Raw genomic sequence first — 27,976 nt, forward strand, 5'->3', positions numbered from 1 at the left:
TGGGGGGTGGGGGGAGCAGGGGGGGTGGGGGGAGCAGGGGGGGGGTGGGGGGAGCAGGGGGGGGGTGGGGGGAGCAGGGGGGGGGTGGGGGGAGCAGGGGGGGGTGGGGGGAGCAGGGGGGGGTGGGGGAGCAGGGGGGGGTGGGGGGAGCAGGGGGGGTGGGGGGAGCAGGGGGGGGGTGGGGGGGAGCAGGGGGGGGGTGGGGGGAGCAGGGGGGGGGTGGGGGGAGCAGGGGGGGGGTGGGGGAGCAGGGGGGGGGTGGGGAGCAGAGGGGGGTGGGGGAGGAGGAGGAGGGGGAGGGGGAGGGGGAGGGGGAGGAGGAGGGGGGGGAGGAGGAGGGAGGAGGGAGGGGGGAGGAGGGGGGGTGGGGGAGGAGGGGGGGTGGGGGGAGGAGGGGGGGTGGGGGGAGGAGGGGGGGTGGGGGGAGGAGGGGGGTTGGTGGGAGCAGGGGGGGGTGGGGGAGCAGAGGGGTGGGGGAGGGAGGAGGGGGAGGAGGAGGGAGGAGGGGGAGGAGGAGGGAGGAGAGGGGAGGAGGGAGGAGGGGGAGCAGAGGGGTGGGGGAGGGAGGAGGAGGGGGAGGGGGAGGGGGAGGGGGAGGAGGAGGGAGGGGGAGGAGGAGGGAGGGGGGGAGGAGGAGGGAGGGGGGAGCAGGGGGGGTGGGGGGAGCAGGGGGGGTGGGGGAGCAGGGGGGGTGGGGGGAGCAGGGGGGGTGGGGGGAGCAGGGGGGTGGGGGGAGCAGGGGGGGTGGTGGGAGCAGGGGGGGGTGGGGAGCAGAGGGGTGGGGGAGGGAGGAGGGGGAGGAGGAGGGAGGAGGGGGAGGAGGAGGGAGGAGGGGAGGAGGAGGGGGAGGGGGAGGAGGAGGGAGGGGGAGGGGGAGGAGGAGGGAGGGGGAGGAGGAGGGGGGAGGGGGGGGAGGAGGAGGGAGGAGGAGGAGGGGGTAGGGGGAGGGGGGAGGGGGAGGGGGAGGGGGAGGGGGAGAAGAAGGGGGAGGGGGGAGAAGGGGGAGAAGAAGGGGGGAGGGGGAGAAGAAGGGGGGAGGGGGCGAGGGGGGAGAGGGGGAGAAGGCGAGGAGGGGGCGAGGGGGAGGAGGGAGGAGGAGGGAGGAGGAGGGAGGAGGAGGGAGGAGGAGGGAGGAGGAGGGTGGAGGAGGGGAGAGGGGTAGGGGAGTGGGTGTGGTGGAGAGGGGTTGAGTGGGGGGGGTGAGGGAGAGGGGGTGAGGGAGAGGGGGTGAGGGAGAGGGGGTGAGGGAGAGGGGTGAGGGAGAGGGGGTGAGGGAGAGGGGGTGAGGGAGAGGGGGTGAGGAGAGGGGGTGAGGGAGAGGGGGTGAGGGAGAGGGGGTGAGGGAGAGGGGGTGAGGGAGAGGGGGTGAGGAGAGGGGGTGAGAGGTGAGGGAGGAGGTGGGAGAGAAGGGGGAGCGAATACTGCTGTCAGAAAGCAGTAGCAATTATCAAGGATCCACACCACCCAGCACACACACACTATTCTCTCTGCTGCCATCAGGAAAGAGGTGTGGGTGCCACAAGACTCGCACCACCAGGTTCAGCTGCTAACCTTCTACCATCAGACTCCTCAACTACAAACTCAATCAGAGACTTTTTAGAACTCTTACACTTTACTGATTTTTTTTTGTCACTGTATTGCATAGTTTATTTACATTTCTTTATTTGTTTATATTTGTATCTTGAGCCAGTTTTATTTTTGCACTTCCAATAAATGGTAATTCTGCCTGGCCCGCAGGAAGAATCTCAGGGTTGTATGTGATGTCATGTACATACTTGGATCATAAATCTGACGTTTAACGAGAAAAAATAAAATTAGACAGTTGCCATGTAAAAGGTAGTTGGGAGTCAAGTGCAGGACTCGACAAACACCATCCCAAACCCTTTCTCAGTTCAACAACCCAAACATCTAAATGAAAGCCTCTTTATCGGCTGCTACAGAGAAAAGGATGTGCAAACGACATTCAAGGATGGAACTTTGTGATCCCTCATTTGAATTATATACTTGTTGAGTGGAATTCACTCTTTCGTTGCACGAGGTAACAGCTACTCGGAGAGCTTGGCAGGTCATCATGGCAGAGGAAAGGCTCAGCCTACTGCGTATCAGAGTCTTCGTCACTCTTACTGCTGCCCTTCTCTCCCTCTCCACTTCCTCTGCCAGATCAGCAAAGAAGTCAATGCTTGGCCCAGAACCAAGTGCTTTCTTGTTTAATAATTTCAGGTTCCTGCACTTCTTCTGTTTCTTGTTGGCATCAACAACGACTGCATTCATATTAGAAACATCCCAAAACTTCACCTTCTGATCATGCGCACAGCTGGCGAGAAACTGGCCCTCCCTCGACTTGGCAATCTGTTCAATGGGCTCGCCGGGATGCTGGCCCACTCGCCCAATCACTCGATTAGGAAGTATGTTCACGGCCCTTCAAGAAACAAATACAATTTCAAGAGCGAATAGTGTAAATCAGAATTTACTGTCAGGAACAAGTCACGAAATTCGTTGTTTTTGCGGTCAGTGGAAAGCCAGTGGTTTTCAACCTTTTTTCTCCCACTCACATACCACCTTAGGTGCTCTGTGGATAGTAAGATTACTTAAGGTGGGGGGGGGAAAAAAGTTGGGGACCACTGATGTAAACATTATGAAGCTTCATCTCCCAGTGATTGCAAATATTCTTCCTGAAACCTGACCCTGAGAAATGAAGATATTCCATCTAACTGTAATTTGGTTTTAAACTCTATACCTTTATTAATAAAGACCATAAGATACAGGAGCAGTAGGCTATTTGGCCATCGAATCTGCTCTGCCATTCCATCAGGAACTGATCCAGGGAGAGGAGGATTGGCACATATAATTTATCCTACTCCCTTCAATGACCTATATAAATGCATTTCCAGTGCATTATTTCCTAGATTCCCCAAAAAAATTGTGGCATTATTTCATCTAACTGAAATACACACTGTGATCCTTCAATAACCACAGTTTTAGTAGAAAAGATGCACCTGACCCAAACACATTAACTCCACAGTAGCAAGTATTCCGCCTCCACTCTCATAGACCACATTCAGAGTCTTCACTGAGCTTCACTGAGCATCTTTGCTCTGTCCCCACCAATGACAAGGATCTCCCAGTGGCCAACCATTTTCAGTTCTGCATCACCCTTCCACACTCACATGTCTGTCCATGGCTTTATGTACTTTCCACCAACACACCCGGAAATAGGAGGTACAACACCTAATTTTCTGACTGGAGCTCTCCAGCCGGATAGCATTAACCGACTTTTCCAGTTTCTGCTCTCCTCTTCCCCCCCCCCCTTCCTTTCCCCTTGTTTTCTTTCCCTCACCTCTCCACTCCCTTCCCTCTCTATCCACTTCCCCTTGCTTGCTCCTGTGCCCGCTCTCCCTTCTCCATCTATTACCTATTATCTATTATCGGTGGGAGCGTGCTCCTCCCTCATGCCACCCCCCCTTATCCTTTTATTCAGATTTCTGCTGCCATTTTTCCACACCTTGATGAAGGGTTCGGTTATGTATCTTTATCTCAACTAATATAAAGGACACTTTTTGACTTGCTGAGTTTCTCCAGTGTCGCATTTTTACTTCAACCACGGTGTCTGCAGACTTTCATGTTTTACTATTGCCAACCTTCAATGCATTTCCCCAGAACTTGGTTAAAATCTGCAGTGATGTTACCACACCCCCCCAGCTCCCCTGTATTCTGCAGCAACCACTTCTCTAGTTCCTTTCCCAATCGTTCGATTCCCTGCCGCAGTTGTACTGACAGCAGAGCAGGCTTGATGGGCTGGTTAGCCTGGCCCAGTTTCTTACCTTCACAATGCCTTGACCATGGTTGCTCAGGGACAGCCTTCAATGCCATGAATGAGTAGCTCAGCAGTACAGGAGGAAAGAGCACTATGATCAGGGAATGAATAACCAGGAGAGGCCACAGACACAACTCTGGGATGGTGCATTACCTCCTCGGTGTCATGGTCAAGAATTACCATAATATTGAGCATCGTTCAATGGTGATATAGTGTAATTCAATCTGAAACCACGGTTTTCTATTTGATATAAGGCAACTGGAAGTGAGAGGGGAGTCTAGCTATGGAACATGGGTCCCATCTATGCCTGCCCTTTTGGTGATTTTGTGGAGCAATCCTTGCTATAAGCCGACATAGGCAAGACTCCTCAACGCTTCCTCCACTACATTGACGACTACATTCGTGCTGCTTCATGCACCCACGATGAGCTTGTGAGCATCATCCACTTTGCTGCTAATTTCTACCCCGACCCCAAATTTACTTGGTCCATCTCCCCTTTCTTGATCTCTCTGTCTCCATTTCAGGAGACCAACTCTCTACAGACATTTTCTATGAACCCACCAACTCCCAGTTACCTCAATCACACCACATCCTGTTTATGGGTTCTAGTCCTTTCTCAATTCCTCCGTTTCTGTCACACCTGCTCCCAGGAAGTGGTCTTCCATTCTAGAACAGAGATGTCCTCCTTCAAAAAATGTGGCTTCCTCTTGACTACCCTTACTCACATCTCCTCTGTTTTCTACCCATCTACCCTGTCCCCCTCCACCCCTAGACTTAATGACAGGATTTCCCATGTCCTCACCTACCACCCCACCAGCCTCCACATCCAATAATATTATCCTCCACAATTTCTAACACCTACAACATGATCCCACCAGCAGACACATCTTCCCCTATCCTCCCTTCTCCAATTTCCACAGGGAACGTTCCCTCTTAGACTCCGTCATCTACTCATCCCTTCCTACCAATTGCTCCCTTGGTACCTACCCAGATGAAGACAGGAAATGCTGCACTTGTGCCCACACCTCCTCCCTCACCACCATTCAGGACCTTCCAAGTGAAGCAACATTTCACTTCTGAATCGACAGGAGTCATCTACAGCATCCGGTGCTCCCATTGCGGCTTCCTCTACATCAGAAAGTCTGGGCGTAGATTGGAAGATGGGCTTGTTGGGCACCCTCGCTCTGTCCATTGCAATAACAGGGAACTCTCAGTGGCCAACTACTTCAATTCCACACCCCATTCCCACATGTCTGTCCATGGCCTCATGCACTGCCAAATCTAGGCTCCCCACTAATATTCCATATGGGAACCATCCAACTAGATGGCATTGGCATTGACTACTCCCATTTCTTTTTGGTCCCTCATCACTGTCTCTCACTCTCTCTCCTACCCTACTGTCTCCTTTCCTCGAGCTCCCCACACTCTTCCCTCTGCATTCAGAGAGCTACCCTCTCCTCATATCACTTCTCAGCTTTTTTCCCTTCTACCTTTCCCACCCTCTTGCCTGTGCGCCTCCCGCTGCCCCCTTGCCTCCTCTCCTCCCCTTACATTTTCATTCAGACGCTCGTCTGCTTTCTGCTCATTCTTTAACAAAGGGCTCAGGCCTGAAACCTTTGCTTTCTACGGTCACTGTGTTTCTCCAGCATTTCTATGTATTGCACTACAATCACAGCGTCTGCAGACTTTCCTGTTTAACTAGTAGAATTAAAATATATTTTGTGCATTCTCATGGAAATCTCACAAAAATATCAGTGAACCAACAATCCAATGCAATATTAGGAACATAAATTAGCTGTAGTAAAAATAAAATCACTAAGCAAGTGTATGAGCCCAAAAACTGATAAATCCCAAGGGACGTGATCTACATCCTAGTTTTGGAAAAGGTGGCTGTGGAGGGCGCAGGGTGGTGGGAGGAAGGGTGCAGGGCGGTGGGAGGGAGGGCGCAGGGCGGTGGGAGGGAGGGCGGTGGGAGGGAGGGCGCAGGGCGGTGGGAGGGAGGGCGCAGGGCGGTGGGAGGGAGGGCGCAGGGCGGTGGGAGGGAGGGCGCAGGGCGGTGGGAGGGAGGGCGCAGGGCGGTGGGAGGGAGGGCGCAGGGCGGTGGGAGGGAGGGCGCAGGGCGGTGGGAGGGAGGGCGCAGGGCGGTGGGAGGGAGGGCGCAGGGCGGTGGGAGGGAGGGCGCAGGGCGGTGGGAGGGAGGGCGCAGGGCGGTGGGAGGGAGGGCGCAGGGCGGTGGGAGGGAGGGCGCAGGGCGGTGGGAGGGAGGGCGCAGGGCGGTGGGAGGGAGGGCGCAGGGCGGTGGGAGGGAGGGCGCAGGGCGGTGGGAGGGAGGGCGCAGGGCGGTGGGAGGGAGGGCGCAGGGCGGTGGGAGGGAGGGCGCAGGGCGGTGGGAGGGAGGGCGCAGGGCGGTGGGAGGGAGGGCGCAGGGCGGTGGGAGGGAGGGCGCAGGGCGGTGGGAGGGAGGGCGCAGGGCGGTGGGAGGGCGGTAGGAGGGAAGGCGCAAGGCGGTGGGAGGGCGGTAGGAGGGAAGGCGCAAGGCGGTGGGAGGGAGGAGGGATGGTGGTGGGAGGGAGAAGGGAAGGTACAAGGCAGTGGGAGGGAGGGAGGACGGACAGTGGGAGGGAGGAGGGATGGCAGTGAGAGGGAGGATAGATGGCAGTGGGAGGGAGGAAAAATGGCGGCGGGAGGGTGGTAGGAAGGAGGGCGGTGGGAGGGAGGGCACAGGGCAATAGGAGGGAGGGTTCAGGGCAGTAAGAGGGAGGAAGATAGGAAGGAGGGTGGTAGGAGGGAGGGGGCAAGGCAGTAAGAGGTGGAAAAAGGGTGGTAGGACGGAGGGTTCAGGATGGAGGAGGGAAGGCGCAAGGCAGTAGGAGGGAGGAAGAATGGCGGTAGGAGGGAGGGGGCAGGGTGGAGGAAAGAGGGTGGTAGGAGGGCAGGTGCAGGGCAGTGGGAGGGAGGGTTCACGGTGGTGGGATGGTAGGTGGGAGGGTGGTGGAATGGGCAGTGCATCCACACTGTACCTGATGATTCCATCCATGGAGGCTGTGCACAGAATGTTGTCAGTGAGAGGCAGCACACAATCGATGGATTCTCTCTGCACTGGGAGTTGGTCACTGGTTGCTCCAAATCCATCCCACTCGAAGAGGTAGATCGTTCCCTCAGAGGAGCTGCAGGCTACCTTGCTGCCTCTCTATTTATAAACAGAAAGGAGTTAGCACACAACCATGGTTCCACCCATGAAACAGAGTGGAGAGAAAGCCAACCCCACTCAGTCTATTCCATTCAACCCCAGCCTCAGGTGATTAAATGAAGGGGGCACCACACACACACAGTGATGGATACAAACTATGGGCAGGTGGATGCAAGCTTTTGCTTGCTTAGAGACAGGAATAGTCAGGCCAAATGGGCAGAGAAGTGGGAGGGGATGGTGATTTGGCGAGGTGCAATCAGGCAAAGCCATCGACTATAAACAAAAGGATATCGAGTGGTGTGATCCTTTGTGCCAAGAGAATGTAAAACACAAAAATCTGTCAACACAGTGGTTGAAGTAAAAGCATAAAATGCTGGAGAAACTCAGCAGGTCAAACTGTCCTTTATATAGCACAGGTAAAAATACATCACCAATGTTTCGGGCTTGAGCCCTTCAGCAAGGTATGGAAAAATGTTAGCAGGCATCCGAACAAAAGAGTGGGTGGAGGGGTGGTCGCAAAGGTAGGAGGTGATAGGTGGAGAAGGGAGGGAGGGGACAGCAGCGATCAAGGAGAGGAGGGAGCAAGGAGAACTGGAAAGGGGAAAGGAAATGGGGGGAGGAGGAAGAGGAGAGCAGGTTAGCATAAATGGGAAGTCGATGCTGATACCATCTGGGTAGCTCTGTGAGGGGATGGGGTCACATGGAAACTGGAGAAGGTGATGTTAATCCCACTTGGTTGGAAGGTGCCTAGACAGAATATGGAGAGTTGTTCATCCAGTTTACGGGTGGTCTCAGTCCAGCAGTGCATGAGATCATGTTGGCATGGGAATGGGGCGGTGAATTGAAATGGGTTGCCACTGGAAGATCCCCACTATTATCTGTGGTCTGAGCAAAGGTGCTCAATGAAGCGATCTCCTAGTCTGTGTCGGTCTCTCCAGTTGCATGATGTGGGAAATCTGGGATAGCACAAGTATCCCTGATGACTACACCACTACACCAGCCAGGTGCACCCAGCTGCTGTGTTAGGGAACTAGAGCTGGATGAACTCCAGGTTATTCGGGAGGCATGGGGGGGGGGGGAAGATAGGAGCTATAGGGGAGGCAGTCACACCCAAAGGCAAGAGACAGGTAAATAGGAAACTGTTAGGAGAGGGAAGGGAAATAGGCAGTCACCCCTGTGGCCATTCCCCTCAACAATAATTATAATATTTTGGATGTCGTTGAGGGGGATGATCTACCAGAGACATCATAGTGGTCAGGTCTCAAGCACACAGTCCAGCCCTTCGGTTCAGAAGGGAAGGGGAAAGAAGAGGAGAGCTGTTGAGATTCGGTAGGGGAACACATAGGAGGTTCTGTGAACAAGATCGAGAATCCTGAATGGTACGTTACCTCCCAGGTGCCAGGGTCAAGGATGTCTCAGATCGAGACCATAGCATTTTCAAGCAGGAGGGTGAACAGCCAGATGCTGTGGTGCACTTTGGTACCAATGACATAGATCGGAAAAGGGATGAGGTCCTGAAGAGGGAATATAGGATGTTAAGAAGGAAGCTGAAAAGCAGGACCTCAAGGGTGGTCATTTCTGGATTGCTGCCTGTGCCATTGAGGGCAGAATAAGAAGTTATGACAGGTGAATGTGTGACCCAGCTCAGTACAACAGTGATATCCTGTATTGTGTACAATTGTGTAACACTAGAGAAACTAACCGATACGAACCAGATTTTCAAACTGACCAGTTTTAACCGATTGAAAGAAGGGTGCCAGATTGCAGCAAATCACGGAGTGGATCGCTGGAGCCATGTGGGAGTAGTGGTTCATAGGGAGCTATCAGAGCAAGACGAATCAAGATAATAGAAGTAGAATGTTGAATCTACCTGGGTAGACATTACAAATAGTTAAGGGGGAAAACTAATCACTGGTGAGAGTTGTCTGTAGCACAGGCCATAAACCAAGAAGTACCTGAAGCGTGCAAGACTGGAATGGCACGTCATGGAAGACTAACTTGAGACAAATCAAGTTGGTCAAGGCAGCCATACAATATTGATGTTACACCAACCAATATAAACCTACCATGATTAATCTAATCTTTCCCTTTCTCACTGCCCATAAGCCTCCATTTTCTTCCATCCATGTCTCCATCAAATTATTTTAAACTTTCCTATTGTACCAGCCTCCACCGCTGGCAATGCAAATGTAAAAGTAAACCTGTTGTCTCTCCTAAATTTTCCTCCAGTCACATTGATCAGATGTCCTCAGGTATTGGCAATTGCTATACTGGGAAAAAGATGCCAGCTGTCCACCCTATCTATGCTTCTCATAATCTTACACACCTCTATTAAGTCACCATCTATTGTCCATTAATTCAAAGACAAAAGTCCCAGCTCACTCAACCTTTCTTCATAACCTATGCTCTCCAATCTAGGTAACATCCTGGTGTATCTCCTTCTGCACCCTCTGTAAAGCAAACACAAAACTTAACACAATACTCCAAGTGTGATCTAACCAGAGTTTTAAAGAGCTGCAAGATTACCTCACAGCTTGAACTTAATCACCAACTAATGAAGGCCAGCATACCATACACCTTCTTAACCACCCTATCAACTTATGCAGTAGCTTTGTGGAATCCAAGGACCTGGACCCCAAGATCTCTCTGCCAAGAATCCCAACATCAACCACATACTCTGTCTTCAAATTCAACTTTCCCAAAGTGCATTACTTCACGCTTTTCTGGACTGAACCCCAAACATCAGGGAGCATAGTCCCAGAGCAGATCCCCGTGGAATGTCACTAGTCATTGACCTCCAGGCAGAATACATTCTCTCTACTACCACCTTGTGCTTTCTGTAGGCAAACAAATTCCAAATCTACTCTGACAAATTTCTATAGATCCCATGACTTTCTGGATGAGCTAACCCTGTCAAACTCTAAAAATCCACCTCTCTACTCTCATCATTTTACTTTGCCACCTCTTTGAAAAGCTCAATTAGGCTTGTGAGGCACAATTTTATCATATTGAATATCCTTGAGAGGTCTACGTTTCTCCAAATGATGGTGAATCCTCTCCAATAGTTTTCCCAGCACTGACTTAAAACTCATTGGTCTATCATTCCCAGGATTATTCACATTATAGATCTTGAACAAAAGAACATTTGCAATCTTCTGGTACCACTCCTGTGGCCAGAGAGGATGATAAAATCACCAACAAAGCCCCAGCAATCTCTTCCCATGGTAACCTGTGGTCTATCCCATCCGGCTCTGGAGACTTATCTATGTTTTTAAGAAGTTTCAACACTACAGAGTGAATATGACAGGATGTTTCCTTTATGGGCGAGTCGAGGACAAGGGGTCACAGTCATAAAATTAGAAGTTATCCAATCAAAACAGAGAGGAGGAAATACTTCTAGAGTCAGAGGGTCATGGATCTGTGGAACTCACTGCCGTATAAAGCAGTGGAGGCCAGATCACTGGGAGTATTTAAACAGGAAATGGATAAGCATCTCATTAGTAAGGGTATCAAGGGATATGGGGAAAAGGATGGTAATTGGTACTAGGAGTGAGCTTAGTGCATAGTCACGGAACAGATCCGATGGGCCTAGTGGCCTGGTTCTGTATCTTGTAATCTTGTGACGATGAACTTGTGAAATCTAAAACCAGCGTGTTATGCCTAAACAATGGAAACTCCATCGGGATGAGGGAGAGGTTGGCGAGTGTAGACTGGGAACACAGGCTACAATAACAATTTAGACATACAGCACAGTAACAGGGTCTTCTGACCCACAAGCCCGTGCCACCCAATTACACCAAGCTAACTGCAAACCTCATGCGTTTATGGAAGGTGAGAGGAAACAGGAGGGTCAGAAGGAAACCCATGCAGACACAGGGAAAATGTACAAACTCCTTACAGACAGCAATGGATTCAAGCCCAGGTCATTGGTGATGTAATAGCATTGCGTGGGGCACTATGATTAAACGTGCCACCCAGTGGGACAAGTTTTTTCACAGTGCTCTGCCAAACTATATTCCAGTTAAAGACAGTTAGAGTAGGCTGAGCCAGCCTTGGATAACTCAGAAAATAAGGGAAGGCATCAAACTCAAAGTTCATGCATTCAAGGTCACCAAGAGTATTGAGAGATTGAGAAAACTTTTAAAAGCACAAAGAACCACTAAGAAAGCAATAAAGATCGATTACAAAAACAAACGAGTACAAAGTATTAAAAACATATTTATTTATAATTATATAAAAGAGTGGCTGAAGAGAACGTTGGTCCCCTGGAGTATGAGAAGGGGAATTAATATCGGGTGATGCGGAATTGGCTGAGGCTTTGAACGACTAAATGGAGGACAGGTCCAACATACTGAAAGGGGATGTTATGGATCCAATTGGAGGTGAGGTGAGGTGAGAACCTCAATTACTATCACTAAAGCGGTAGTGCCGGTCTAAAGGTAAATAAGTCCCTTAGTCCTGATGCAATGCATCCAGGGACTGAAAGAAATGGGGGAAGTTATAGTAGAGGTGTTGGTGATAATTAAGCCAAATTCTCTGGACTCTGGGCAGAGGAGTGAGACATTAAATCAGTGTTTAAACAGGATGAAGTTAAAATGCCAGTTAGCTTAACGTGTGTAGTCAGAAAAATTCTCAAAGCTATCATTAATAATAGCGAGACATCTGGATAGAAAATGTTCCATCAGATACACAGCATGGATACAGGAAGGGATTGTTTGACATATGTTTTGGAGTTCTTTGATGGTACTGAGCTTAAGGTTTAAATGGCTGGAATTGACTTCTACCATGTTGTGAATATATTATGAAGATTGTGGTTTGGAGTTTGGAAGTCAGTTCACATTTTGAGAACATTTAACTATAATTGGAATACTGTACAAGTTAAATGTTTCATGAATGGTTAATCATAATCCCAAACTTAATGCTTTAGATAAGATTTAAAATATTTTAATAAGAAAAGAATTATAGTTTTGATTTACAATTTATGTACGTTTTATTTATTCTGTGTAACGGTTTATATCATTTTACTGGTTTATACCTTTCTGTGTATGTTCTTTATTAAAATCAATATTTTAAAAAGGAAAGGAGCATCTTCGTAGATCAAACCAAGATGCTCTGCATAGCTGTCTCCCAATCTGTTCAGATTCTCCAGTGTATCTGAGCCCCGAGCCCTGTGCTCTGCATTGGAAGCAGTCCAAGTGAAATGCAGGAGACGGTGAAGGGGGTTGGCTGAGTAAACCAGAAAGAACCATCCCTTTGGAGTGAAACAAGAAAGTCTGCAGATGCTGGGGTCAAGTGCAATACACAAAAGTCCTGAGGAAACTTAGCAGGTCTTGCTGCGTCCATAGGAAGTAAGAGGTAACCAACGATCTGGGCAGGGATCTTTGTCAGGTGTGTGGATGCTGTGTGACCTGCTGAGTCTCGCCAGCACATTCGTGCATTGAACTGTCCCTTTGGAATGCGTCTGGTGGCAGCATCGCATTGATGGGATGGAAGTTACAGAGGATGATCCATTAAATATGGGAGACTCTCCTTCCATTGTGGGAGAGGGAAGGGCTTGAGGGCAGTAAGGTGAAGAACGGGACAGACACATTTGTGAGCCAGTTCTGGTGAAGGACTATTATCCTGCTTCTGACTCGGTTTTACACTCTCTCTACAGATGCTGCCAACCTGTTGGTTATTTCCAAAATGCTCCCCAAATTTCCAGCCACTTACGATGTTTAGCTTTTCAGTAATGCAACCCAATGCCTGTTTGCTTCCCCAGTCCACCCCCTCACCACTTTTTTTTTTCAAAAGATCAAATTCCATACGACTTTTCTGGCCACTGCTGGGCTTCCCATTTCACCATCAATTCACACTCACTGTTGGTAACGTCACAACCTCTAGAACAAAGTCCAACTCATTCACTCGTACCTTGTAAAACAAGGGCTAGAGGCCTGTACTCTGCAGAAGCCCATTGCAGTGCCCCCAGACACTAAAATTCCTGCTAATCATTACCCTTTGCTTTCTCTTACTGAGCCACTGTTAAATATAAAAGAATTAATCCTATATTTGCAATCTTCCCCCTTCCTGCAGCTTCAACTTCCATTCAGCATAATGTCGTAATTAAATTTTACCCGCATGCATATCTTATGACAATTTACGCTACAACTAACAAGCATGTCTCTTGGTTTTGGCAGTGTTTAATCAGATTACATTTCAGTTCTGCAAAAGCATTCACCTTCATTATAGCCAGTGATGTCAGGTCACCATCCTGAAATTCCGATTGCAGTTCAAAGGAGCGTCTCTTAATGTTGAAAACACCCATTGTACCATCGCCGCTAGAAATACAGACAGATCAGTGAAAAGTCAGAATGGAGAGACAGAGAGAGGTACAGAATTACATAGAGTGTATGTTATAGAAGAGACCAGTTGGACCAACCAGTCACTCTCCAAGCATCTCTTCCTATTCTTCTTTTCCTGACCCCAGCAGCATCACCCCCCCACCCCCCATTACCATTTTGCTCCCTTCTTTTATTGAACTTCTCATGAATACATCTATAATATTCTGTGGAAACGTCCACACTCTCTCTGGGAAGGAAGTTTCATTTCTAACTACCTGCATCTCTTTCAACCTCAGTGTTCCCAATGCAGCCTCCTCTCATCTGGTTCCACCTACCAGCCTCTGTCCCAGCCAGTCTCTGCCCTCTCACCGCTCCACCGGCTCCCTTCCCTCTCACCGCTCCACCGGCTCCTTCCCTCTCACCGCTCCACCGGCTCCTTCCCTCTCACCGCTCCACCGGCTCCTTCCCTCTCACCGCTCCTCCACCTCCCTGCCCTCTCATCACTCCACCAGCTCCGTTCCTTCTACATCCTCCATCCTGACCCAAGGTCTCAACCTGAAACCTCAACATTCTCTTTGTCTCCTCAGATGCTGCTTGACCTGTTGAGTTCTTCCAGCAGTTTGTTTCCCCTCGTTCTCTCTGTCATGACATCGGGCTTATCGCTGGGCTTTAATTTTCTCTCACATCCCCAAATTTCCCCCAGTGTGGAGGTAAAATCTGGAGGGAGTCAAGGAGAACGTGGGATCACAGTCAACAATCGACATTTTTTGTAGGCTTTATAGGGGAACTCGACAAGCCTTTGCTTTTTGACCTGAGTTTGGAATGTTTAGCAGTTGCTCCGTGGGACATTAGAGATTTTAGAGGTATTTTTAGAAATGGAACTGAACATAAAAGTCTCCTTATATGCAGATGATCTCTTGTTGCTTATTTCCAACCCTGAGATCTCTTTATCAACTATAGTAACTTTGTTTGCCCAATTTAGTCAATTTTCGGGGTATAAAATACATTTTCATAAGAGTGAATTACTATCCATAAGAGGGCCTTTAGCAATTTATGCTAATTTCCCTTTTAAAATAGTTAAAGACCAATTCAAATATTTGGGAATTACAGTTACAAAAAGTTGTAAGAACTTATTAAAAGGACATTTTTCAGGTTTAATTAACCAAACTAAAGAGTCATTGTCGGGATGGACACCCTTATGTATGACGATCATTGGACATATTAATGCAATTAGAATGAACATTTTACCTACATTTTTGTATATGTTTCAATCTTTACCAATTTTTATATTACCATTAAATTCAATCATTTCTTCATATACATGGCAAGGTAAATAGCCCCATATAAATAAGGACCAAAAGGAATGGGGGTTTATTGCTTCCTAATTTTAGATATTACTAAATGGCAGTCAAGATACAAAATTTATTGTTGCTATTACAATTTGATATTTTAGATCTCTCTTGGGTAGAAATGGAAGTGAGTTTTTCTAAAAATTTAGCTATGTTGGCAGTTCCAGGTTCTTCTCATTTTTGAAACTGACAGATAATGAGACAGATTAAGGTTAGGGGCACAATTTAGAAAAGGTTTTTGTTTTCTCAATCTTTCTCATGCTCGCCCTATTAAGAATCATCTTTTCCAACCATCTGTTTTGGATGTAGGTTTTAATGAGTGGGTCATTGAAACTTTTTTATGGTTAAAAAAGTTTTAGGGATCTGTACATTCGAGGTAATTTCACTTCATTTGAAAAACTAACAGTTAATTTCAACTTTGCTAACCATGGATTTTTTTTTAAAGATACCTACAAATTAGGCTTTTTTTTCAGTCCAAACTTCCTAATTTTCCTCGAATTCCCGAACCAATATCCTGGATTTATTTTTTGATTTAAATTTTTCTCATGGTGGATTGATAGCAACTATTTATAATAACTTGATGGATCTAAGAGCATGTTCAGGGAGGGGAATCAAGAATGAATGGGTACGAGATTTAAATATCAATTCCAGATGAAGACTGGGATACCACGCTTGATCAATAATACGGAGACGATGTTAACAGAGGTTGGTGATCCATTTGTAGTTCACGCTGTCGTCATCCTGAATACTGGGAGAAAATTAATTCCATCAGAAGCAATTAAGCAAGCAAAGGCGGCACTCAAATATAGGGACATTGTGGGCCAAGGGCAGCAAGTCTTGGCCTTGGGGCCAGTATACCAGCCTGGAACAAGGCTGCTCCATCTCAGAGACATAGGCTTGTGATAGTGGTCTGCAAGATCAGCCTCATTCAAGGCTGATACAGCTGGCATCACAACCAGATGCTACATTTTCTCACAGCAGTGGTGGAAAAATCGGTGGACGAGTTTTAACACTCTACCTCCCCTTTCATCCTGTTAACAGCATTTATCTGAGAAGGTGAGGGTCAAGCTGGAATCGCTACATCAAGATCAGATTCTGGGCAGCTAGGTAGGCAACATGATTGGAAGATGGCCAGAGGCTCTGATTCCCAAATGAAATCGTGGAAACCAACATCAGACCAGGCTTTGTGCTGTGGTTGGCCTCACTCCATGTCGTTTAAATAATTGAGCTTACAGTGCCCTGCGAGGATACCTAGTGGAGGAGGCCTATGAGCGCAAGAAACTGAGGTACGCTGAGCTTGCAGCTAATGTGCAGCAACGTGGCTGGAAGGCAAAGATCTGATCGGTCGAACTGGGATTCACTGCTGAACCCTCTGGTGGTGTCGTGGGTCTATCAGTGAAACAGTGAGGAATGACTTGATAGCCCAGAAGATACCACCACTCTCTTGGCCACTCCACATAGACTAGGTGGCGTCTCCCACATGGTGGATTTCCTTGCCTTGTCACACTAACTCGCATTTGTCTGTGCAGCTGGCTAAACCTGTATCCTGCAGTCCGAAAACTTTTCTCCTCACCTCATATTCACATTCAAATCATTGCTATACATTAACAAGTTAAGGAACTGAGTACCCATGAAACCAAACTGTGTCAACCAATGCTTCCTGCCACAGAACAATTTTATCTCCTACTTCTCTCCATTCTTGGATCCCAGATGCTTTCATTTTCATTTTGACCAGTTGTGAGTCTGTCTAACACACTCCCCTCATCACGTAAATCACGAAAATCTGCAGACAGCGTGGTTGAAGTAAAAACACAAAATGCTGGAGAAGCTCAGTTGGTCAAACAGTGTCCTTTATGTAGCAATGGTAAAAATACATAACTGACGATTCACGCTTGAGCCCTTCATCAAGTTATGAGAGAATGCCAGCGGCGGCTGAACAAAAGATAGATGGGAAGGGGTGTGGTAAAGGCAGGAGATGATAGGTGGAGAAGGGAGGAAGGGAACAGCAGCAATGAGGGAGATAAGGGATGGCTGGGTGGGTAAGGGGGAGGGGAGCAGAGAACTGGGAGGAGAAAGAAGGCTAGCAAGTTTAGCAGAAAGCAGAGAAGTCAATGTTAAGGCTATCTGGCTCTCCAAGCAGATGGCATTAAAATACACCTTATATTTTCTGTCTGGGCACTCTCCAGCCAGATGGCCTTAACATTGACTTCTCTGATTTCTGCTAAACTTGTTTGCCTTCTTTCCCTTCTCCTTTCCAGTTCTCCCCTCCTTTCCCCCTTATCCACCCAGCCATCCCTCCTCCCCCTGATCACTGCTGTCCTCTCCCTTCCTTCTCAACCTAGCATCCCCCTCCGCCCCATCTTTTGTTCAGACACCTGCCAGAATCTTCTCATACCTTGATGAAGGGCTCAAGCCCGAAACGTCGGTTCTGTATCTTTACCTTTGCTACCTAGAGGACACGGTTTGACCAGCTGAGCTTCTCCAGCACTTTGGGTTTTTATTTTTGCCCTCATCAACCCAGATGTTAATCAAATTCATGCTGACTGTCCATGATTAATCCAAATCTTTCTAAATTAAACCAGATCTTAGAGTCTTACGGCACTTAAAGTAAATCAAACTGATGAAATATAAGCAAAACTAAAAAGCATTGGTTGTAGAATAAATATGGACCAGAAGATCAAGTTTTCTTCTACTCTGCTTTGAAGCAATGCAATGGGAACTGTATCAAATCATGGATTTAAAAGCTGTATTAACTTGGACTTCCACATCCATAACCTCCAGCTTCATGTTCAAATCCTTCCAACATCTTCACCTTCTGTCTGTAAAGGATGTGCAAACCTCAACATTTCATTTGCAATTGGTGACCTGGAGGTCTCCAGAGTGATATTAGAGTAAACATCCCACCTCAACTTACTCCAAAGCACCTTAAAACTATGCCCCCTCGTGTTAGCCATTTCAGCCCTGGAATAAAGCCTCTGGCCGTTGACATGATCAATGCCTCTCATCATCTTGTACACCTCTATCAGGTGTCACTCCAAGGCGAAAAGACCAAATTAATTTAACCTATCCTCATAAGGAGTGACCTTCACACAGTGACATCAGAGCGACCTCCAGAGTCCACCCAAGTACAATCCCCTGAGTCAACCATCACAGTAAACCCATCCAGCTAGCTGAGCTCTCGCCATACCTCGCTGTCAGCAGGATCTTCTTCTTTTGATCGATAGTGATGTCACTGATATAATCGTCATGGTTTTTCATTTCCATGAACGCAGTTTCCTTCCGCAAGTCCCAAACTTTCAATAAACCGTCCTCATCGCCCGTGGCAAAAAGATTTTCATCAATCAGCTTCAAGCTATTAATTGCAACACTGGTGGGAAAAAGAAGCAACAGATTCACAGCTGAAGTGTAACAGAAGTCGAAGGTCGGTCATAGCGTCACACAACTTGGAAACAGATCCTGTGACCTGACTCGCCCATGCCAACCAACTGGGAGAACGTAGAAATCTACAGCACAGCACAGGCCCTTCGGGCCACAGGGTTCCGCTGACCTAATAACCTACCCTAACAACTGCCTAGAATTTCCCTATTGCGTAACCCTCCATTTTTCTCAGCTCCATGACCTATCTAGTTTTCTCTTAAAAGAGCCTATTGTACCTGCCTCCACCATCTTTGCTGGCAGCACTTTCCATGCACCCACCACTCACTGTGTGGAATGACCTACATCCCACCTCAACTTACTCCAAAGCACCTTAAAACTATGCCCCCTCGTGTTAGCATTTCAGCCCTGGGATAAAGCCTCTGGCCGTTGACATGATCAATGCCTCTCATCATCTTGTACATCTCTATCAGGTCATCCCTCATCCTCTGTCACTCCAAGGAGAAAAGACCAAGTTAATTTAACCTATCCTCATAAGGAATGCTCTCCAATCCGGGCAACATCCTTGTTAATCTACCCTTCACCCTCCCTGCAACATCCACATCTTTCCTATAAAGAGGTGAGCAGAACTCAACACAATATTCCAAGTGGAGTTTAACTAAGATCTTGTATAGCCTCACGGCTCTTGAACTCGATCCCATGGTTAATAAAGGCCAACCCTCCATGCACCTTCTTAACAACACCATCAACCTATACAGCAGCTACAAGTGTCCTGTGGGCCTAGGCCCCAAGATTCTTCAGTTCACCCACACTGCTCAGAGCCCTCCCATTAACATTGTCCTCTGCCTTCAAATTTGACTGACCAAAATCAATCACTGCATTTTCCTGGATTAAACAATTGCCTGAACTGGTGCCATGCACCTGCATTTGGCCCATATCCTTCCAAATTTTTCCTATCATTGTACTGTCTAAAACGACTTCTGAACATTGCAATTGTCCCTGCCTCTACCACTTCCTATGCCAGGTCATTCCACTTGCCCACCACCTTCTGTGTGGAAAAAAACGAGTGCCTTAACTCCCTTGAAAAATTGCCCTCTCACTTTAAATGTACACCCTCTAGTTTTGGGACTGCCCTACCCTGGAAAAAAGACTGAGTGTTTACCGTATCCATGCCTCTCATCATTTTACAAGCCCCAGGAAAAAGTCCCAGCCTCTCCTGCAACTCAAACCCACCAGTTCTGGTGACAATCTCATGGATCTTTTCTTTACCCATTCTAATTAAATGACATTCTTCCAATAGTAAGATGACCAGAACTGCACACAATCAGCCAACGTAACATGGCATCCCAACTCTAGTATTCAATGCCCCGAATGAAGGCAAACATGCAAATGCCTTCCTCACCACCCTGTCTACCTGAGTGGAGGACCTGAGAATCTGCTCTATAGTTCAGTTGGTGATACGTGATTTGTGAACGTTTCATGAATGTCATTTTTTAAAGATGATATGACAGAGGGCTAGAGGGAAGTGGAGTGGATGCAGGGCAAGGAGCAGAGGAGGATAAGAGAGAACCTGTCAGAACTGATCACAATTATGGGGTTAGAGAGCAAGAAGGTTTTGTTCAAAGCAGACATCAAGGTGCAGGTCAGGGCTCAGAGGTACAAAAGGGATTGGAGGAAGAGCTTCTTCCCCGTTCCCATCCCAAACCCTGCTCCTCTCACACCCTCACCCTGTCCACCCTTCCGGCACCCACCGGACCCTTCTATCCTACTCCTCTCAAACCCTACTCCCCCCAAAACTCTCCTCCCCTCATCATACCCTGCACCCCTCCATAATTTATATCCACGCTAGTTAAACCATCGACACCATCAGTGGAGGGGGAAGTCCTCCATTTGGTCACCCACACCCCCAGCGTGAGATCACCCAACCCACCTGCCCCGCTCTCCTCCTACCCTTCCCTGGATCCTCTCCCACACTTACCTCCAACCTCCTGCACAATTCTCTTGCCCAACTCCCCTCCTCATCACTGCTCCACCCCAGACACTCCACTGTCCCACAGCACCCTTCTGCCCTCCCTCTCCGTCCCCATTGCGCTCAGTTGTACAACTCTTCAGCCCATCACAGCAGTGCTGATCAGGTATCATACTGACATTAGTCCCATTTGCCTGCTTTAGGATCATGGTCCATGCCTTGCCCTCTGTGTCTGTCTGATGGCCTTTTACACCGAGAGACAGTATTTGATTTCACCATCTATCCTGGCAGTGAGTTCCAAACATCAAAGGCTCTCTATGTAAATTGCTTCTCAAATCCCCTCTAAACTCCTTTCTCTGACGTTAAATCTCTGGCCTCTTAGTTAGCGTAGCAGTTAGCACAACGCTGTTAAAGCACCAGCGACTGGGGTTCAAATTCTGCACTTATCTGTAAGGAGGTTGTATGTTCTCCCCGTGTCTGCATGGGTTTTTCCCAGAGGTTCCAGTTTCCTCCCACCCTGCAAAACATACCGAGGGGGGGGGTAGGTTAATTGGGTGGCATGGACTTGTGGGCCAGAAGGGCCTGTTACCATGGTGTATGACTAAATTAAAAAATAAAAATACCCCTTCCTTGGGAAGAGGATTTGGATAATTGACCATCATGTGCCTCAGGAGTGAATGTGTGGCAACCTCTTATATACCTCCATCAGGTCATTCTCCATCTCCTTTGCTCCAGGGAAAACAAGCCCAACTAATCAAATCCCTCCTCATAAATAAAGTTCTCCAATCCATATCCTGGTGAATCTCCTCTGCACACTCTCTCATACCATCCCATCCTTGTTGCAGAGTCAGTGTCACACTGCATAGAACAGGCCCTTTGGCCCAAATGGTCCATGCTAACACACCACATGCCTTCTTAACACCATCAACCTGCGCAGCAGCTTTAAGTGTTCTCTACCATTACTCTGCGTTTGGTCCGTGTTTGCTCCAACTCCCTCCTGCTCATATATCTATCCAGTTTCTCCAGCTTCCCCTGGCAGCTTGTTCCACCCCTTGAATGAAAACAAGGCCTCTCAGCTCCCTCCTAAATCTCTCCCCTTAGACCTATGCTTTCCTGTTCTAGAATCATCTAACCCAGGAAACTGACACTGTATTAACTTTATCCATGCCCCTGATGTTTTTTGCAGCCAAGTGTGGCTGAACCAGTTCTGTCGGATTGCAACATAACATCCCAATTCTTAAATTCTATAGCCCAATCTGTAAAGTCAAACATCCTGTATCAAGGGTGCACGTCCAATTCCGGGCCTTGTCCCTACACATCCAATCCTGGGCCTCGTCACGTCCCCGCATGTCCAATCCCGGCCCTCGTCACGTCCCCACACGTCCATTCCTGGGTCTCATCACGTCCCCACACATCCATTCCTGGCTCGCCACGTCCCTGCACGTCCATTCCCGGGCCTCGTCACGTCCACTCCCATCCAATCCCGGCCGTCACGTCCCTGCACGTCCATTCCCGGGCCTCGTCACGTCCCCACACATCCAATCCCGGCCCTTGTCACATCCCCACACGTCCATTCCTGGGTCTCGCCACGTCCCCGCACATCCATTCCCGGGCTCGCCACGTCCCTGCACGTCCATTCCCGGGCCTCATCACGTCCACTCCCATCCAATCCAGGCCCTCGTCACGTCCCCACGCATCCAATCCTGGCCCTCGTCACGTCCCCGCAGCAAATCCAATCCTGGGCCTCATTAAGTACCTGTGAGCTTTAGGAATCCTCTTTGCCAACTTGCCACTTTCAACATTGAGAATGTGAATTGATTTATCCTTTGAAACTGTGAAAAGTTCTGCAAAGAAGTAAATGTCATGTGAGTTCTGAGAAACACCAGGGAGCTGAGAGCCAGTGAGGTCTCTCTGTACCTCCTGACTAACCCCAGCATCAGATGCTTTCATCACTCTCAGTATGCAAGGTGTGGCAATCCAACAGTTACTTCCCACTAGCAGGCTTCTCTTCACACTCAAGGCCAAGGTTAGTCAACATGGTGAGACCAGCATATTTTTTTTTTTTTTTTTTTTAAATTTTTTTTTTTTTTTTAATTTTTTTATTTTTCACACCATAAATCACATGAGACCAGCATATTCCTGAAGGAAAAGATACTGGCATCTCTCAGAACAAATTAGATGATCCGGGAGTGCTACCAATCAATTATGGGATGCCTGCCACTCTTGGGGCTTCAATTAGATGCAGATAGGACCTAGTACAACACCAACTCCCCAGCTTGTGCAAAACAGCCAATAACGACCACGAGACCTTACCCTCCCCGCTGTGAGTGAATGCCACCTTCCGACACGATTTCAGGTGGTGTCCCGACGACCACAGCTCCTGATTTCCTGACTCTTCGCATGAATACGAGACACTGCAACACATTTCAAGCAGACAGTTTTGTTACCCGTGTATTTCAAATTGCTTTTCTGTGCTTCGGCTTGTGGCCTCACTGCTCACACCTCAAGAGGAATCATGGACCCGAGAATCTTCCACTGTTCATGGTCAACACTGATACTAAATACAGAGTGAGGTACCTACTGCCACATAACAAGAGGACTATGATGACCTATTGAAGGGGAAGCAACAGGGGGAGGACCCAACTAACTGTAAGTCTCCGTATATAATGAATGGGCAAGGTAGGCGATAGTTGGAGGATGATGGGTGGCAATGCAATCAGTGGGAAGGAATTAAGGTGTGAATTAGAATTTATATCAAGCACCTCCTCCTTGTCAATTTGTATAGGTTCCATGGCCTCACCACTCGTTAACCTCACTTTCACAGACTGACTCCATCTCCTGAGTAAATACAGATGTAAAAAACCATTTAACATCTCCCCCATATCTTTTGGCTCCATATGTAGCTGACCTCAAAGAGGACCAATTTTGTCCCTTGCTATTCTTTTGCTCTTGATATACCAGACCTTATGGTATAGGAGCAGGGGCAAAGCCATTCGACCCATTGAGTCTACTCCGCCATTCCATCATGAGCTGATCCATTCTCTTGCTCAACCCCACTCCCGTGCCTTCTCCTCGGATTCTGACTTTTCCCATGCTTATCAATCTCTGCCTTAAATACACCCAACAACTTGGCCTCCGTAACTGCCCGAGGTAACAAATTCCAGAGCTTCACCAGTCTCTGGGTAAAGAAATTCCTCTGCGTCTGTTTTCAATGGACGCCTTTCAATCCTGAAGTTGTGACCACTTGTACGAGACTCCCCTGTGGGAAATAACTTTGCCACACCTGCTCCGTCCAAGCCTTTCAACATTCAAAATGCTTTGATAAGGTCCCCCCCCCCCCCCCCCCCACATGCTTCTGAACTCTAAGGAGTGCACTCCAAGAGCCGTCAAATGTTACTCATATGATAATCCCTTCATTCCAGGAATCATCCTTGTGAATCTTATCTGAACTTTCTCCAACTCCAGTACATCCCTTCTTAAATAAGGAGCCCAAAACTGTAACCCATACTCCAGGTGAGGCCTCACCAGTGACTTGTAAAGCATCAACATCACATTCCTCTGGATATGAATACATCTGTAGAAGGCCTCAGCATTTCCCTTCCACTTTGCCTGCCAAAGCAACCTCATGCCTTCATGATAATCATTCTTGATTTTTTTCTTGCATTTTTAAGCTTCTCAAGTATCTCATTGGCAGCTCAATGTTCTGGGATCCCAGGGGGATGAAAGGGGAAGGGGTGGCATTGCTAGTCAGGGAAAATATCACAGATCACAGCTGTCCTCCGACAAGACAGGCCAGCGGGCACGTCTACTGAGGCAATATGGGTGGATCTGAGGAATAGAAAAGGGATGACCACATTCATGGGATTGCATTTCAGACCACCCAATAGTCAGTAAGAATTGAACCAAATCTGCAGAGGGATAGCAGACAGCGGCAGGAAACAAAGTTGTGATGGTGGTTTTAACTTTCTGCATACTAAATGTGACTTCCATTCTGTGAAAAAAGCTTGGGTCAGAGTTTGTTAAATGTGTTCAGTAAAGTTTTATGAATCAAGATATAGAGGTCCCAACTACAGAGTGCAATACCGGATCCCCTATTAAGTGATGGAAGTGCATGTAGGGGAATACTTTGGTGTAATGGAAGATTTAAACCATGTTTTTTTACTTTTACAGCTTTTGCTTCTGCAAGGCTGAGAACCTGCTTGTTGTTAGAATCAACAGACATAAGCTAAATTCCACCGAGGGACCAGAGATGCAGTTATCTGACGAAAGGACATTTGTGTACCAAGAACATTTAATCTTCCTGCTTGTTTTGGTCACAGACTGTCAGAGGCCTAGCCTTGATGCAAAATAAACCATTGTATTCAAAGTGATAAGCTGAAAATTATGTTATTCGATAGAAGCCTAGGCATGCTAGCTTGCTTGCTTATCTTTCTTTCTGTGTTGGGAATAGGTGCTTGGGTAAGCAGTTTATGGGTAATATAAGCCATGGTCCCGCTGCTGAAGTTTGAGACTCTCCGAGAGGTGGCAACATCTCTCAGCAAGATGAAGAACTTCTAGAGTCCAGCCAACGTCCCGGTCGGGGGAGGTGGAGAAGCTGCTACCGGCACCCTGACAACCTACTACAAGTGTGCGGTTGTTGCCTCGCCTCGGCAGTTGGGACCAGACCAGGCATTGATAAGTGTAATTGGGAAGGGCTTGCATATTGTAGTTTGAAATCAGCTTTTGAATTTTAATAAACATTTGTATAAACTGAACTGCTCTCGGTGTGTGTGTCTATTTTCTTTCGGTAGCTCAAACACTGTGACCAAACTAAAACAAAGTGAGAGGTACAAGTTTACCCAGGACATTTGGGTCCAGTAATCATAATGCCATCGGTTTCAAGATAATTATGGATACGGATAGTCTGGTCCTCGGGTTGAGATTCTAAATTGGAGAAAGTCTAATTTTGAGGAAATGAGAAAGGATCTAGAAGGAGTGGATTGAGACAAGTTGTTTCCTGGCAATGGTGTGCCAGTTAAGTGGGAGACCTTATAAGAGTACAAGACTTTGTATGTTCCTGTCAGAATGAAAGGCAAAAGTTAACAGGCAAAGGGAACCTTGGTTTCAAGGTATATTATGGATCTGGTTAAGAACAAGAGGTGTATGGCAGTTGAAGGCAAAAAGGAGCAAATGAGGTACTTGAGGAGCAAATTTTAAAAATGCAGGAGGGCTAAAAGACAACATGAGATTGCTTTGCCAGGCAAGGTGATGGAAAATTCAAAGATCTACAGTTATATGAACAGCAAAAGGATAGCAAGGGACAGAATGGGTATTTTGCTTCTGTATTTCCTTTGGAGACTGACACTCTGGAAGTGAGGCAAATCAGCAATGAGGGCATGGAGCCAAAACAAATTCAAGTGGAAGAGGTGCTTGCTGTCTTGAGGCAAATAAGACTGACATTAGTAATTGGTAAGCTTACCTCGTATTTCACGAGGATGTACAAGTATTTGGATAGCCAGGGATTGATTAGCGATAGTCAGAATGGATTTGTGCATGGTAGGTCATGTTAAACCAATCTAATAGAGTTTTTCGAAGACGTTACCAGAGAGTTGATTAAGGAAAAGCTGTGGATGTCATCCACATGGATTTGAGTAAGGCCTTTGACAAGGTCCCACATGGGAAGTTCATCAGGAAGGTTCAATCACTCAGTATTCATGGTAGTGAACTGGATCCGACAATGGGAGAAGCCAGGGAGTGGTAGTGGATGACTGGAGGCCTGTGACTAGTGGTGTGGGACCATTGTTGCTTGTCATCTATATCAATGATCTGAATGATAATGAGGTAAATTAGATCAGCAAGTTTGAAGATGACACAAAGAGTGAAGGCATCGTGGACAGAGAGGAAGACTTTCAAAGCTTGCAGAAGGATCTGGACCTGCTGGAAAAATAAGCTGCAAAATGACAGATGGATTTTAATGCAGACAGGTGTGAGGTGTTGCACTTTGAGAGGACAAACCAAGGTAGGATATACATTTTTTTCCATACCTGATGAAGCCCCTAATCCAAAATGTCAGTTATGTCTTTGTTAACTTTGTCAATATCTTTGTTAATAGAAAGGACACTGTTGAGTTTCTCCAGCATTGTGTTTTTACTTCAACCACAAGGACTGTAGATTTTCGTGTTTTACTTAGGCCATACACGTTAAGTGGGACGGCACTGAGAAGAAGCAGCAGCATCCGGGAATGCAGATATACAATTCCCCGAAAGTGGCATCACAGGGAGATAGTTTCGTCAAGAGAGCTTTTGGCACATAGGCCTTTGTAAATCAAAGTATCGAGTTTCGGATATTATGATTAAGGTTTTTAAGACATTAGTGAGGCCAAATTTGGAGTCAGTTTTGTCAACAAACTTCAGGAAAGTTATCAAGGAGATTGAAAAAGTGCAGAGAAGATTTGCAAGGATGTTTCAGGGATTAAGGAACTGAGTTACAGGGAAAGGTTAAACAGATTAGAACTTTATTCCCTAGAGCGTCAGAAAATGAGGGAAGATTTGATTGAGGTATACAAATGATGATGGGTATAGAGTAGTGGTTCTCATCCTTTTTCTTTCCACTCACACACCCTAGGCCATCGATGCTCTGTGATTAGTAAGGGATTGCTTAAGGCGGGATGTGAATGGGAAGGTTGAGAATCACTGCTCTAGACCCAATTGTTACTGAAATATTTTGCTTGAGAAAAATTGTCATTGGCCCATTTCCTTTGGAGTTATGAAACTGCTAGATCACAAAACCATGCACATAATGAGTTAATTAGAGACGATTAAAACTGTGGTTTTCAAACTTTTTCTACAAAGCACCTGTAGCATAGTGAATACTTAAAGTGGTATGCGAGTGGAGGAAAAAAGTTGAAAATCACTGGTACAGAGTAAATGAAAACAGGCATTTTCCAGTGGATAAGACAAAAACTAGAGGTCATAGGTTAAAAGTGAAAGGGGAAATGTTCAAAGGGAATATTTGATGGAACTTCTACACGGAGAGAGGTTGGAGTATGGAAAAAGCTGCCAGCTGAAGTGGTGACTGCACGATCCATTTTGATATTTAAGAAAAATGTGGACAACTACATAGATGGGAAGGGTGTGGAGGGATATGGTCAAGGTTCAGGTCTGTGGGAGAGCAGAATAACAGTCCAGCAGAGACAAAGAGCATCTTTCTGGGCTGTGTGTGGAATACGTACATGTATACATCTCCATCAACATCTCCTGCTGCAATGATGTCCCGTGAGGGGTGGAAATCAATTGTATTCACGATGGCACTGAAGGTAATGTCCTCTGGAGTGTCTCTTATCCTGGGCTCTCTTGTTTCCTCAACTTCAGAATGATCCTGTTGAAATAAACATGCCAATGTGAGGACAGTTACTCAGATACACTGCAGCAAATCCAGCTGACCTCGAACTTTCCAGAAAGTACGAGACAAAAAGCAATTCGCTGGAAACAGCCGAGGTCAGGGGGTGGGACGAAAGAGATCAGTACGTTAGCCCGGGGGAACTGTGGCAAGGCAGCTACTGGAAAGAGGCGAAAAACAAATTGGGAGAAGAGTGCGAGGGAGGGAGGGGCTGAGGGTAGGGGAGAGGAAAGGGGGCTGGGGGAGGGGAGAGGGAAGGGAGGGGAGGGGGACTGGGGGTAGGGGAGAGAAGAGGCTGGGGGTAGGGGAGACGAGGGGGATAGGGGTGGGGGTGAGGGGCTGGGGGTAGGAGAGAGGAGAGGGGGCTGGGGTGGGGGAGAGGGGGCTGGAGGTGGGGGTGAGGGGCTGGGGGTAGGGGAGAGGAGGGGGCGGGGGAGCGGCCTGCTGTGTCCGTTCTCGCTGTACTTCCACCCCGCTCCTCTTCCCCGCAAACCAGCCTCCGATACTCTCACCGCGGACAGCGCCATGTTGATTCCCAGAATGCACCGCCGCCCGCCTCACTGGGTCAAAGTTCGGCGGAGG

The 27,976-nt window shown here is 47.7% G+C and overlaps 1 protein-coding gene across 1 annotated transcript; it reads right to left on the minus strand.

The window, feature by feature from the left end:
• Nucleotides 1-1,593: 1,593 nt before the first annotated feature.
• wdr55 (WD repeat domain 55) lies at nucleotides 1,594-27,976 on the minus strand. The gene is made up of 8 exons (XM_069928369.1): nucleotides 27,907-27,976; nucleotides 27,228-27,373; nucleotides 22,331-22,431; nucleotides 21,774-21,861; nucleotides 17,861-18,040; nucleotides 13,222-13,321; nucleotides 6,835-7,004; nucleotides 1,594-2,419 (listed from the first exon to the last, which is right to left on the minus strand). Exons 1-8 carry the CDS (start codon nucleotides 27,919-27,921, stop codon nucleotides 1,909-1,911), a joined length of 1,311 nt encoding a protein of 436 aa, XP_069784470.1. The 5' UTR covers nucleotides 27,922-27,976; the 3' UTR covers nucleotides 1,594-1,908.

Source organism: Narcine bancroftii, chromosome 3, assembly GCF_036971445.1.
Source record: "Narcine bancroftii isolate sNarBan1 chromosome 3, sNarBan1.hap1, whole genome shotgun sequence".
Taxonomy (NCBI): domain Eukaryota; kingdom Metazoa; phylum Chordata; class Chondrichthyes; order Torpediniformes; family Narcinidae; genus Narcine; species Narcine bancroftii.